The sequence below is a fragment of the Micromesistius poutassou genome (genome assembly GCF_964030765.1).
Source record: "Micromesistius poutassou genome assembly, chromosome: 2".
NCBI lineage: Eukaryota > Metazoa > Chordata > Actinopteri > Gadiformes > Gadidae > Micromesistius > Micromesistius poutassou.
The window spans coordinates 17328466-17343619 of NC_140272.1; the positions used below are offsets into that span (position 1 = coordinate 17328466).

Below are 15154 nucleotides of genomic sequence, written 5' to 3' on the forward strand. Positions count from 1 at the left end.
AGCGACGTCTGTGCGCTCAATTACGCACAGGGGAGAAATGCTCCTCACAATATGTAAACGAACTCCCGGGCAGAAATTGGCCTTTGAGTTGATGGATGTACCTGTATAAGCTCGGGTTTGTTTGATAAGTTGGAAAATGAAAAGATTTGGATTTACCTCCACCATTTTTCCCACATAAATAAGGAAATCTCCAGACATTCCCGAGTCCAATGGCATATCCCACACACGAGAGGAGAAAGTCAAATTTCCCTCCCCATGTTTCTCTCTCGGGAAGATCCTTTTTGGTCTTCTGGACTTTGACCACCAAGGTCTTGGGTTTGTCGTTGGTGGTGGCGGGCGCGTCGATCACTGCCTCCGTGAGGACGAGTCCGTCCGAGGCTTTGGTTCCGTTGGTCGCCATGGTGCTTCAGATGTCTGATGTAATCCAGAATAGTGCGCGGGGGATTCAGCAGCAGTCCGAGGTGACAGCAGCTTCTCTCTCTCTGGTACCCAAATCTGTCGACAGGGTATCCGATAACCAGCCGGAGCCTCGATGTCTTGGAGCAGCACTAAATGAGCCAAACGTGGTTAATGGTTAGTTGGTTGTTGGATTTACATAAGCCAACGTCAATTAAGAGAAGAGACCTGCAATGTTTTACGTGACAAGAAGATCGTTAAGCTTAATCCAACGTACAATTCAAATAAACAGTTCAAATCCACAGACAATGTTATTTGGAAAGCCCTTTCTCTGTGCGTTAGGCCTGCGTTGCACGACGAAAGCAATTAAAGGCTCTGACAGGACCGTCTATTGTTCGGGAGAAAAATCACAATGTTTAAGGACTCACAATTTAATGTTTAAGGACTCACAATAAGGAGAGCTGTAAATAAAATCACGTTAACTTAATTCCAAGGAAAAAATATACCGACTAATTATCAGTGTATCCCGAATTGGTTCATATTTTAGACATGCTGGCGCGCAACGAAAGTTCGCCTCTTATCCTTAAATACTTATTCCAAAATGAATCATATCGTCTCTTTTTTTTCATAAAGAAAACTATTTCTTTCTAAATGAAAAAAACGCGCGCCGTCTCCAATCCTTTCTCTTCATCCGTGCGTAATTATGGACAGCCTATAAATAGACCAATCTGTACCTGGCCTTTGTTCCACACTAAAAATATTTGCGATGAGTTCTGCTTTTGGTGGAAGAGTCTCACTCTAACCTCCGATACTCAGAGACGCGCATAGAAGAATCCGCACCGAACCTTCAGATGCGCCTGAACGCCAAACGATGCGCAACGCGCGGATATCGACGCGCGTCTGGTGTTCATTTAGTAAGATTTGGTTCCCGACTGATGTAGGCCTTTTGTATAAAAACGTAATTCAAACTTCGCTCTTGAAAGATATATCGATTATATTCGTAACACTCGTTTTTATTACATTGCATTACTTGAACTACAGGCGCAGTTTGCGCTATTTCCAACATCTCCAAGCCATCATAGCGCGTTTACGTACCAAGCTGTTCTTTGTGAAGGGACTGTAAAACACGAACGAAACCGAAATCCTCCCACGATATCAAAAACAACGATGATATAAGAAGAATAAAAATAGTGCTCCCTGTGCGAATCGGTTGTTTTTTGCAAAAATCCGGCTGCCTCGTAAAAAAAAAAGTTATTTCCTTTATTGATTCAGACCAAAGTACGAAGCTCTCCAGTCGTAGGATGTCGAATCAAGCTATTATCCTGAGGATCGACCGTGGACAGAATGCGTTGTGGGTGCGTGGTGCTGTCCAAAAAGCGGTGCTGAATGAGAGGAAGGGGGACACGGCGGGGAAAGGAGCTGCTTCGCCTCACGCCAGCCACCGTCTAAGTCGAGCGAGCAGGGACGTAACATGGAACGCGGGGTCTTCGCTCTCATCTACATAGCGTCAATGTCACCTCAAAGTCGACCCTCCCCACAGCCAACATTTCCACCACTGAGATCGCAGTGGGCGCGAGAGGGGGGACATCCTCTTGTCTCAAGGTTTTATATCCTTACAGCTTTTTTTTTTTTTACATCAGCAACTTTTCCCTCTCTCTCTCTCTCCCTCTCTGTCCCTCTCGCCCTCTCTTTCTCACTCACTCAAGGGCCGCACGTAATGTAATGACTTTACATGTGCCATAGTAGGGCCCTCGATACAGGCAACTTCTTTTAGTACCATGGCTGCAAAGTCGCCCTTCATCTCAACTTTACACTGTTTGATTTGATTTGAACATGCATGATTAAGTTAAAGGTCACATCAGTCATGCACCTTCATGCCACTCTGCAAACAATCAGAATTGAGTTTGAATTTAGAAAAGATTGGTTAATTCGATTCTACACGTTAACGAGACAATCAACGTTTTCCGTTTAATATAATTGCAATATGTTTCTGTTCATCAATTGGGTAGGAGAATGAGTTGCTGCAGCAACATATTCTGATTAAATTTCTGAACACACTTAAATACTTCATGATTAAATATGGTTTTATTTGAAACTGGTTCAACTTTATCCCCTCCAACGCTGCCAGAGCCCTGAACAAGATAAGAGGCCCCTAGTCACTCGGACAGTGGGGGTCTTTGCTTCTAATCCTCTTGTTCTGCTTTCCCAGAGCTGAATTGGTCGCATGAAACAGTCCACAAGATGTGCAGCGTGATCAAACCGTGATCGTCACGAGTATTGCTATTGTACTCTTTAGCCATTTAACACCACACTCTTTTCCTCTATTTCGTTGTAATATTTTTTAAATGTCTTTTAGATACGTGCCGTTAGTGAGCAGGTAGGTCTACAAGTGGACAGGGGTCAGTTTTACTACGACTTAAAGTAAGACTGATCCTGGGGTCGGGAACCATTTCAGTTGGCCGAGCTAATTCAACTACTTAAAATTGTTCTTAAAAGAGTTATATCATAGCATATATCATTGTCATTCGACCTTTTAAGTGAAAATGTTAATTTGTTGCGATGTAGACACTGGAAAGAAGGATACTTCATAAACCTGTAATTGCATTATCTAGTCTGATTGGCCATTATGGCCAAGCAGATTGAGCTGGACATTACATGTAGCATGTATCAGACACTTATACAATATCTTGCGTGAAATTATATTACATTATGGTAATATAATTGATATGATCAGCCTTGTTGTTCAGCCATATGCATGGAAGAGCCAGTGGAGCCCTATCTTCCTGGCCCCTCAACTGTTGGAAATAAAGAGCAGTTCAATCTAAGTCTTTCTAATAACGACAGCATTCAAACCAAACCCTGGAATCAGCAATGTCATCGTCTCCTCTCCAAAATAAATCAACCCTTTCGAGTTTGGTACCAGTTCAATGGGGACCATTAATATGCCCATGGCCTATACAATATGAACCAACAACATGTGTGGAAAGAGGAAGGGAGAAGGAAAGGCAGAGAGGGAGAGAGAGAGATAGAGCGAGAGGAAGCAAGAGAAAAAGGGTGAGATGCACTCTTAAGATATGCACTCTTTTGCTTTTTAGCTATCAGCATAAAACGCAAAGAATGGGTCAGTGCATTTTCTCCAAAAGCATATCGAAAAAAGAATGTCCCCATCTTTGCTGCATAACCCATTTCCTGTGACTCCACCGTCCCATTTCTCTCCCTCTCTCCCTCTCTCTCCCTCTCTCTCTCTTCTTCCCCTCAATCTCTCCCCCTCAATCTCTCAATTTTTCCCTCGCTCTCCTCATCTCTCTATCTCCCTCTCCTCATCTCTCCTTCCTCCTCTCTTCATGCGCTGTCGGCTGTGCCACGCTTGCTATACTGTGCAAACCCTGCGGATGGAGGAAAACTGCAGCGCCACCACCACCACCAACACCGCCACCACCGCCGCCACCGCCGCCACCGCCACCGTCGCTGCAACTGCCGCTGAAAGAGCTCCAAAAGAACGCCCAGATGGTGAACCAATGAGGGGTGAGCTAACCTTCTAACGATACTAAATGAAAACGTAGCATTTCCATTCCCAGCTGGCTGAGTGGCCCGCAGGCAACGGCAGAACCTCAGATGTGCCAAGTGTCTCCCGCCTGCCACTGACTCCACACTGGGCGGATATCTCAGGTCCTGTGCTGGAGGAGAGCGGGTGTAGGGGTGGTGGAGGACGGGGTGGAGGGGTTGGTTGGGGGACGGGGTGGAGGGCTGGTCCCACCTGATGGTAGAGGCCTGTGTGCATTGGGGCTTGTAATTGCTGTTAGGGGAGGCAGTAGCAGAGGTTATACAGTGCAGGCGCACGTGCACACACACACACACACACACACACACACACACACACACACATGCGCGTGAACATGTACACAAGCGCACACACACACACACACACATGCACACGTGTGCGGGAAGGTGGGCAGCTGGCCGTGTTTCCTTTTTATTTATTCTGCTCAGACACACAAGGGACAAATGTAATGTAATGCTTTCTGGCACTAGCCACCATAATTCAGGGTTTCTAAGTATTGTACAGCTTCATGAATGAGGGTCTGGACGGTTCACATCAATAAAGCCTTTACAAGGGCTATCCAACACCTATCCAAACACTGAAAGCAGGGGGAAAGCGAGAAAAATGAGAGACACAGGGAGAGAAAAAAGAGATCGGAGAGAGGGGAAGTGAGCAACAGCGAGCATAGCTTTCCCATTTCTCTGAATCCCCCCCCCCCCAAAAAAAAAAAAAAAAAAGCAAAACCTCCATCCATCGTCCATCCATTCATCTTTGGGGGGGTCTCTGGGAAGAGAAAGAGAGATAGAGAGAGAGAGAGAGAGAGAGAGAGAGAGAGAGAGAGAGAGAGAGAAAGGGAGAGAAAGAGAGAGGGAGAGAGAGGGAGAGAGGGAGGGAGGTTGCTTTGGTGTCAGGATCACTTATGCGTAACACTGCAAGACCCCTAAAGAATGTGTCCGTCTCTTCATTGGTAAGGCAGTCAGGTAGGCCGCTGGTAGGCCTCTTCAGAAGGGACTGGCCGCTGAGCTTCCGCCCCATGTGAATGGCGGGAGACACAGTGGCGTGTCTGTTGCCGGGCGATCCACATTAGGAACTCGGGGCGCGTTCCGACACAGAGAAAAGGGTGGTAACACACAGGACCGGGCAAAACAAACACTGGCCCTCTTCCCTCGCCTCGCTCTTCTCACAGCCAGGCAGGAATGTAAGAGTACGATCGCGGCGTAAGAAGGCGGAAGGAAGCCTTCCGGAGTTTCCAGCGTCAGCCACTGTATTTCAGTGGAGTGATGTAATGCTCCGAGGTGAGACTATCCTGCTCAAATGCACTGTTGTTTGAAACATGGTAAGACAAAAAGCTAAATGAGCAACCTTCGTTGTTTTTTTAAACCGTTTGGCTCAGGGCCAAGCAGAGTGGCCCACTTAAAAGCCCCCTTTCGCTTTACTTTGAAATCAATTAGCATCGTGCAACAGTCATGGCTCCCTCTTGTCAGCGGGGTTGTCAGGCAGGGGGAGGACGGATAAAGACGCGCGCTGAACGCTGAATGCTGGGGAAACATAGCGTGGCATTGCTTTGACCCCTGTCATGATTTATCAGGACAAAAGAGTGTCACATGTTGCAGAACCGTGCCAGGGTTCAGCAGAGGACCATACAGTACATGACACCCATAGACTGTACTACTACACACCTACAGGAAAGAGCACACCTGAAAACAACACACACACAAACACACACAAGCAACCATGAATAAGAATGAGTTAAACCATTCAACCCTAATGGAACTGAAGGAGCCAATTAGGAGCAGCACCCTCTCATGGGTGCTGCGGGGTCGGAGCTCTTCACCGGCTTACGGGCTGGGCTTTCATTTATCCAATGCATCAGACGACTTGGAAGACGTGGAGACGTTGCTGCACAATGACATTTAAGGACAACAACAATAAAAATAACATCAGGCTTCTTCTTGTGTCATAATATTCCTTACCCATGGACCACCTCACCGGCGCTCAGCAGCATCAGAACACCAGGGTTTGTGGTCTCCGGCGTTCAAACCAAACAGCTTTCTTTGAACACAAAGCTGTGCCAGTTTAGGGCTTAGTCTAGCCTACTTTGCTCCGACGTCCTTTTGTTTACACACCACTGAGACAATTGAATTATTAATATGCTAATTAATCCCGATTTACATATTTGTGTTCATATCTCACTTCAGGGGAAGCGAAATTAAGGGCTCAGGCTGGCTGTAATTTCCTCTCTGTCTCCACTCCTAACTGATTTTACTCTAATTTGACGACAACGCTGATTTTTAAATGATGGAGAAATCTATTTGAGGATGCGTCTTATTTTTTTTGCTGAGTATACTGATATATACTCAGCATATATACAAATCTATTGGCATTCTATCGGTTGAATCCCCAGCTGTACTATATTGAATAAGATACTTATTATATACCATTTACTCAAACATAGCAAACATGTAACATGTATGTTATTTGTAGGTACCAAAATGTTACAAGTACCGGTACACACCGGCTTACACTCACATGAACAGTCTTTCACGCCGGCCCACACACGCTCCATGGCTGTGTAGCAACTTGATTTATCCAAAAGGCCTTATTATTGATGGTTCTGCATCTGTTGCATAATCTTACATCAGTCAGTCATGTTTTTAAATGCACATTTTCACAACATTCAATTTTTCACACTGAAATATGACTCAATGTTCAGCTTTAAACATCGAATCAAAAACGGATCTGTATGTGTGAATGATCTGATCGTTTTTCAGTGATATCAAACACGGTAACATGTTCACCTCTATGATTCATATTTGGATGGTGCTATAATTCAAAGCGGAGAACATCCGGTACCCCTGTAGTAATGGTCTACATCAATCCGCTGTCTCACACCGCGTTGTGTGATTGGCTACAGTATCCCAAATGGCTGCATTTGATTGGCCCGTAGTTTTCTGAAGGTACAGAAATTAGATTGATAGAAGTGAGGCAGTGCCTGGAGTCGACAGACGAACGGGCAGTTTGTTGCTGTTCAGTAGCGTAACTGTAATCGTGTATCCTTGTATTAAAATGACACTGGATCAAATATAACATCAGTTGAACAGTTATCCCTAAAATAAACAACACAATCTGACACACACACACACACACACACACACACACACACACACACACACACACACACACACTTCAGCGTTACCAGATTAACCAACGAGGACCCGGGGCAAGTACTATTACTCTGTGTCATCGCTGCCTGTTTCTATGTGGCGAGGCATCTTGCGGAGGTTTGCCTCTCCTCAGTCAGCGTAATGGAGTCAGACAGAACGTGATCCAGCAGTCAGAGCTAATATTCAGACTTAATGGCTTTCTGAGAATCTGCATCCAGAGTCTCCCAGCCTCTCGGCATATGGCTGCTCTGCTCCCACTCCGCAGAGCACGAGAGGGGGAAGCACACAGCGCCAGCGATACCGATAAAACACGGTTTGAATGAGGTGCTGTTCTTTTCACACTATTAAAAATGTAGTGTTTGTTGTAGTGTGTGGATTTTGTTGATTTTGTTGTGGTTTTTACAAATTGAGATAATTGACCTGAAACGCATCCAGCGTCCTCAGCACGCAATTAAAGTGAAATGTGCCGTCGACAAAAGCGGTTTTGCTCCACTGCTTGAGCACACCATCGAAAAAAAAACAAAGCCATTTTGAGGAGAGAAAATAAAAGAACATAAAGACAAATCAAACTGATTGTAATTCACACAGCCGTTTACATCGCAGCGCTGATATCGCCAACCCTACACAGATGTGTTGCCAAGCAACAGCGCAGCTGTCTGTCAGACTCTGGACTGCTATTTTGGACGCTTTCACCATCCATGCCGAGAGCACGCCCAGGTCACTTTGGATCATTGCAAGTCTGGGGCCAGGCTCCCTATTATATACACAGGGGGGGGGGGGCTGGGGCTGGAATACTATTTTTAGTGGTCGTTGTATTTTTCAATGTTTTTTGTTTGAAGTCAGTTTGAGGACACAACCCAAACCCGTTCAACCTTTAAATGTTTTTTTTATATCTTAGCTTTCTACAGCCGCCGGACTGACAGGGGCTGTGAGGGTCAGGTCAGGCCCACGGTGGAGGCTGACACTGACACTGGAAGGTGAGGGGCCAGACGGCTTCAGGCTACTGTAGCCATCGGGGTGCGTCTGCGCCTCCTCTGGGGCCCCTGCCTCAGCAGCTGCCGAGGTACGCCTCATTGGCTTTAATAGAATCTGCATTAACAGCCCTCAGATGAGGGTTCTCGGGGGTTAATAGGAATTTGGCTCGCTCTGACAATTGCTTTGTGTTGTTTCGCACCTAAAAAGGCTGCAGGTTTTTCCGTTTATTGCATGATTGGAAAAGAAATGCAAAGGTCTTGTACACAACAACTAACAATGTGAAAACGGTCGTGTATAGTTTTGTGTGTTCAGTTCTTGGTCATGGATTAATTTGATGTTCTATGTCCGCTTCGAACGGTCAGTGATTGTCAACATACACGCACCATGTTGATGCTTTATTTCACGTTTGCAACAGTTACGGCCACCAACACCTTTCCATCTTTCTATTAATCACCATTAGCCATTAAGGACGGCCGACCGTGACACACATTTTACTCAGACACCTAATTTCTTGGCTCATTGCTTCCACTTCAGGAACCCAGGAGGACAGAACAACAAACCATTTAAAACGTGGAAAAACTCACTTAATTGTCACTTATTAACAGGTTGGAGAAAGATGGGGACGGTGCTGCTTCATCACATCCTGTAGCACAGATGGAGCAGGGAGGACAATAACGCAGTTTCCTGAGCTTCCTCCGGCGGTATGGTATCTGCATTTACAGAGAGAGGGAGAGATGGAGGCAGAGAGGGAGCAAGAGAGACAGAGGAGGCCTCATTAAGACATTAGCAGCACCACATAAACTATCCACACACACAGATTCCTGTTGTGTGTATGGGTGTGTGTGTTTTGTGTGGGTTAGAGAGTAAATAAGGCGACTATTGTATTTTTCCAGCATTGAAATTGGACTGATTGGACCCTAACTGTTTGTTTTGTGTTGGCTTTTTCCCTGCATTGACATGTTAATAAGGCCTTTCATCCTGTAATGGATCGCTCCCATCAAGAGCCTGCACCTAATTGAAGTATTAGCACCAACTCTGGTTGATTTGATAAGGCTTTTATCACAAATCTGCCTGTATCTACATAGATGCATTCAATATTAATTCACTAATAAACAGTGTAGACACAAGTGTTATTCCTATGCTCTTTTCCCTGGCTAAATGACCCGTCCCCATGATCCATACCTGTCTTGTTAGTACTTAAAGAGCAGGTAGTTCCTACAATACGGTCTGCGTAAGGGGCTAATTATCTGTGAAATGCCCCTTTCCAGATCACTGTTTTACTACCAACCCCTCTAGGGGAAATGGAATGTGCCTCAGCCTAACACCGCAAGATGGATCTTGTTCGTTAATATCACTGGATGCTTTTCGAAACACACTTCTCTTTTGTTGCATTTAATGTACTTTTAACCACAGTGTGAGATAACACGATAAACGAATAGAGTAGGAATCTGAATCGTTGGTAAGGTGGACATTTTTGCGATGCAGTGGATTCTGGGTTTTTTCGTATACGCCAGTGGAGATGGAAAGGAGGGAGAGCAGGTGTCGGCAATCTCTTCATGCTCCTCTACTTATCCCCTATTCACCCGGGCCGTTTCTATGGTAACAAAGGGATAGATTGCCACAGTGGATGATTGCTGCCATTCCACCAGTCGTTGGCCTCATAATGAACTCCCACTCAGCCATATAATGGCAAATTAACAAGTAAAGCCATGCATCTAAAATTGGAGCGGTGAATGAGCTTGAATTCTGGAACTAGAACACGTCGGCCATTGCGAAGTTTGATCGAAAACAGTCATGATTTTTGATTATTGACGTCCAAAGTTACAGCCATATATCGTCTTGCGAAGAATAATGTTTGAGATACATGAGAATTTTATTTCCTGGCAGAGTTCTTTGCACAGCACTGTTAAATGGGCATTATTGGTTTTATTTCCAGCGTCAATCATAAATAGGTTAATAGCTGATGGTTGGTGTACGTGGCCCATGGCCCATTGGCAGTACGGCAGTGGGCCTATCGCTAGCTGGCTATGGGAGATTGAAACCACTTGCCAAAAGGTACATGGGTTAGATCCTCAATGAATGCAATGTGACATTGTGTGCATTCCAGAGCAGTATATGCTCACACCAAGCCCGCACCCAAAGCCAACTTTGGTTCAAAGTGTCTGCTCAATGAGTAATAGCGTTATACCCTCTGTGGGAGGGTTTCTATTCATGTTTCCATTTTGAATCAGCGAGGAATGAACACAGTGAGTAAAGTTAAAAAAGGCTTAGTCTTATCTGGGATTCATTGGGCTCAGCCCTTGATCAAAGATGTTCATGTATAATCGCCCGCTGGCAGAGTGGATTTGGCCGATAAGGTGTAATTGGCGTGGTCCTTTTCTCCTAACTCCTTCTTTCCATCCATATCTAAATTACAGATCAACGGCAGGGTATGGATATGGATATGGATATACATATATATATACATATATATATATATATATATATATATATATATATATATATATATATATATATATATATATATATATTTATTTATTTATATATTTATATATTTATATATTTATATATAAATAAATTGGCACAGACCGGGCCACATTGATATTTAAAAAATATGTTGTGATATATACTGTATATATACATACAATTACAAACTGATGGCATAACCACATCAACTGCTTTGTTAAGCAGATCCTCTGATCCTCTGATTATATGATAGTAAACCGACATATGATGCATATCACCATTTGTTTACCAGTCTACCAACCTATATTGAATACAAATACACAGCTTCATTCATTCATTGCAGTGCTCACAGTGAGCAATGCTCGCAGCAGGCCACCAGAATGTGAACATTGAACAGAAGGTACGCTACACAGTAGTGGTTAATACATGCAATTTACCAGCATTGTATATACCCAGAGCCGTATAAAGAAACAATGGCGACTCATGCAGCCTATAAATAGTTCCCAGAAGTTGGGATCGAACTCGCGGAGACGGCTTGCAACACGCAGGGCGGATTTCGCGGTATGATCTGTATCGTCTGTTTTAGGTTTATAAACATGAAGTGTCTAAAAAACTGAGGATTTGCTTTGCAGCACTAGCACTAACGTTACAAAGTAGCCAACGCTAGGAAGTTAGGCTAGTGCTAGTTAATGTCAGAATCCTCTGACTTAGACACCCTAAACAAATTAAATATTAATTTGACTTAATAGACTGCACATGTTGGTGAGATATGTATGTGAACAATTGTGTTTTACTACTAATTACCCAAATTCACAATCCTGTATATTCTCTATATCTTGAAGGCTACTAGGCAGTTAAAAAGCTAACGTAGGCATAGCAACTGTCACTTTGTCACTCACTTCTGGGAACTATTTGAGGCTTACTCAAAACCACGTGACCAATGGAATTTTGAACCCCCATTGTGGCAACTCTATCTTTATACGGCTCTGAATATACTTGTACAGCTATGAATATGGTTGTTATACATTTATTAGGCTGTTTCAAGAGAAACAGAACAACCTCATCCCAGATGCGGTAAAAAGAGACATGTACAGTGCAGTAGCCGGCAGGATCCGAGAAAGACACCTATACTGGAAGTGATCCCTCACAAACAGACATTGATTCGGTGCAGCAGCTGATTGGAGGGGGCTGTTGCCTAGCCGACCAGCCGACTGCTGATTCAGATGGACAGTGACACCGGCGCAGTCCAGCGGTGTTTTGGTGTCTGAGCCACACACACAGACGAGCAACAAACAAAACACACGGCACACACACACACACACACACACACGGCACACACACACACACACACACACTCACTCACAGACACACACGTGAGGACCTCTCGTTAACCTTGTGTGCAGCCACGCTGCCGGTGAAACGTCCCGTGTTTACACAGTGAGCAACGTTTAATCTCATCACACTGAGGATGAAGTTAATGTCAGCGTCTAGGGTTTGGAATGTTTGTGTGTATGTGTGTGTGTGTGTGTGTGTGTGTGTGTGTGTTTGTGTGTTTGTGTGTTTGTGTGTGCGTGTGTGTGTGTATGTGTGTGTGCATGAACGTAGGTGTGAGAGTGCTAGGTTAAGTGTGTGCGGTTACCCTTGTAACTCTTTTATATTAATGAACCGCTTGCAAATCCACCTGCAGCCTAATGACATGGGGACGTCATTTGGGATATTTTGGTTTTGTTATTTAAAGAGCGCCATTTTGCCAAATCCTCAGTGACTCATTTGTCACCGCGCCGGAGAGAAACAGCCAACTCGCATATTTCAGCCGCGAATGAGATCACGCGGGGCCCCGTGTCTTCCGCAGCGAAAGGCCACGTCTCCACCCAGGGCTGATGGGCCGTGGGTGATGGAGGAGGGCGATTAGCATAAACTCTGTTCCTATTCACTGCTTCATTAGCGACCCCGCGTGAATGACGCTCCGTGCTACTCCCGCTCTGACCCCGCTGCAATAAGAGCCCTTTAATGAGCCGCAGGAGCGCCTGATTCACAATTTTCTTCTTTCCTTATCTTCTCTTTTCTTTCTCTTTTTTTTGGCGCCTGCATAGGTTTTTTAGGAAGCACTACATTTGTTACTGAATGAAGCGTTCAGTCAACGCCTGGTTCAATTATCCTAATCCTTTTCTAGCGGTCAATGAAAAAGTGACCCTCAGTGATGATTGTCTGATGGTTAAATGAACAGCCAACCCTCAGTGGAGAAGTCTGATGGTTAAATGAGCAACCAGCCCTCGGTGGAGGTTTTCCACAGGACCAGACAGCAAGCGAAGAGGAACCTTGGATTTCAGTTGCAATATAAGAGGCCCATCGCAGAGCGCTGGGAGGACAAAGGAATGCAGGAGGAGTTGTCAGGAAGATGGAAGATGCTGAGAGAAAGAAGGATTAGCAACCGAGGGAGAGGAGATGGTGAGACCAGGCTAGAGAAGAGAGAAGCGGAGAAAGAGAGAGAGGACAATACCGACAGGGAATAAAAGATAAAACGAAGGCGGGAAGGAGAAGGACGTGGGGATGGAGGCCAGTTTGGCGTCGACAAAGACGACTCTGCTGCTGCGGTTGCTGCTGCTGCTGCTGCTGGCTTAACTCCTGCATGTTGCATCTGAAAGGTTATGGTGAGCCGCAGTGACAGCCATGCCTACCAGGCTATGACTGGCATGCTCTACTCCCACAGCTCACACAGAGGGGGCAGCAGCCAGATGAGGGAGCAGGGAGGAGGGGAGGGGGGGTGGAAGAGAGAGGGGAGGGGGTAGAACGAGGGAGGAACAAAATGGAAACCATGCTCGAACCAGATACATGGAAACATGACAAAATGGGGGGTAGGAGGGGGGGAGAAAGAAGGAAGGGGTAAACAGAGAGGTAGAACAACCAAAATGAAGATAGACATGTGAGAATGAGAGAGAAACAGAGGGGCGGAGAGAGAGAGAGAGAGACAACAGAAAGAGGTGGAAGAGAGAGGTTGAGAAAGGAAAGGGGTGGAGAGAGAGAACACATTTAGAGGAAGAGAGAGGGAAGACAGTGGTGGAGAAGGGAGAAGGGTGTTGGAGATCAGGGACGATTGTTGGAGAAGGGGAGAGAGGTGTTGGAGAGAGGGGAGAGGGTGGTGGAGAGAGGGGAGAGGTTGGTGGAGAGAGGGAAGAGAGGGAAGAGGGTGGTGGAGAGAGGGGAGAGGGTGGTGGGGAAAGGGGAGAGAGGGGAGAGGGTGGTGGAGAGAGGGGAGAGGGTGGTGGAGAGAGGGGAGAGTGGTGGAGAGAGGGAAGAGAGGGAAGAGGGTGGTAGAGAGAGGGGAGAGGGTGGTGGGGAAAGGGGAGAGAGGGGAGAGGGTGGTGGAGAGAGGGGAGAGGGTGGTGGAGAGAGGGGAGAGGGTGGTGGGGAAAGGGGAGAGAGGGGAGAGGGTGGTGGAGAGAGGGGAGAGGGTGGTGGAGAGAGGGAAGAGAGGGAAGAGGGTGGTGGAGAGAGGGGAGAGGGTGGTGGAGAGAGGGGAGAGGGTGGTGGAGAGAGGGAAGAGAGGGAAGAGGGTGGTGGAGAGAGGGGAGAGGGTGGTGGGGAAGGGGTTAGAGAGGTGGAGGGAGGGGAGAGGGTGGTGGAGAGAGGGGAGAGGGTGGTGGAGAGATGGATGAGGGTGGTGGAGAGAGGGAACAGAGAACACAGGGTTATTCAAGGACTGCAAATGAACAGAGATGATTGCCTGTTGCTGAATCATTAGACCGAGAGTAACAGCCCCTCACCAACGTCAGCTAGCAGGAGGTGAGGGGAGGACAGTTGGGAAGTGCATGACAGCGCTAGGCAACCACAGCTAACCGCACTGCTAACATTATGCTGCTGTTAGCCGTTGTTGCTGTAAAGCCTTTGACTTCATATATTAGGCTGATCAAGGCTACCAATGATATCAGTAAGGCCACTTTAATATTAGGGTAATGGCCTTAAGAATGATTAGAGCTAAATGGAAATTATCATTTAAACGATAAAAATAAAAAAAACTTGCTAGCTGTCCATTGAAATGTTCACCAAAGTATATGCTACAAACCTGTAAAAGGTTTCAGTAAATACAATATTTGTCTGAAAGAATATTTACATGACATTTTTTAAAATGCTCTAACCCAGCCCACGAGGGGGCAACTTGACTAAACAACTTTTAAGGAGAGAGGCCTACTGGATACATTAATTAAAAACAGTGGCACCCTATGGCCTCAATGAATTACAGGATTTAAGTGTATTTTTGTGAAAATTTAAACTTATATCTTCTGGTATTGTTATTTATGATATGTGAGCCTGATATTTAAGTGTAGCCTATTCTTGGGAAAGCTTAAACATATGTCTTCTGGTGTTGTAGTGCCTAAATTTGAACATTGTTATTGATGATATGTGAACCTTGGATGTATGACATGTGAACATTGATATTCATGATATGTGAGCCTTGGACTGTATTATATATGAGCCTGGAAAGTTGATTTGGTGGTATTTTACACAAATTGGTGAGGTCATGTGACCCTGTAATCACCTATTTCACCTGTCAGAGTCTTGTGAAGTTGAGGAAGCAACAGCGAAACACGCTGTTTACAAATTTAAATCAGCT

The 15154-nt window shown here is 45.5% G+C and overlaps 1 protein-coding gene across 1 annotated transcript in view; it reads right to left on the bottom strand.

Annotated features, from left to right (window-relative positions):
• slc6a1b (solute carrier family 6 member 1b) overlaps nt 1–400 on the bottom strand; it is a gene marked incomplete at both ends in the record, with an annotated part of 10712 nt that extends 10312 nt beyond the window's left edge. Inside the window, one exon of the mRNA XM_084463447.1 lies at nt 157–400. Coding sequence (XP_084319573.1) covers nt 157–400 — 244 coding nt within the window. The remainder of the gene's footprint in view (nt 1–156) is intronic.
• Nucleotides 401–15154: the final 14754 nt, after the last annotated feature.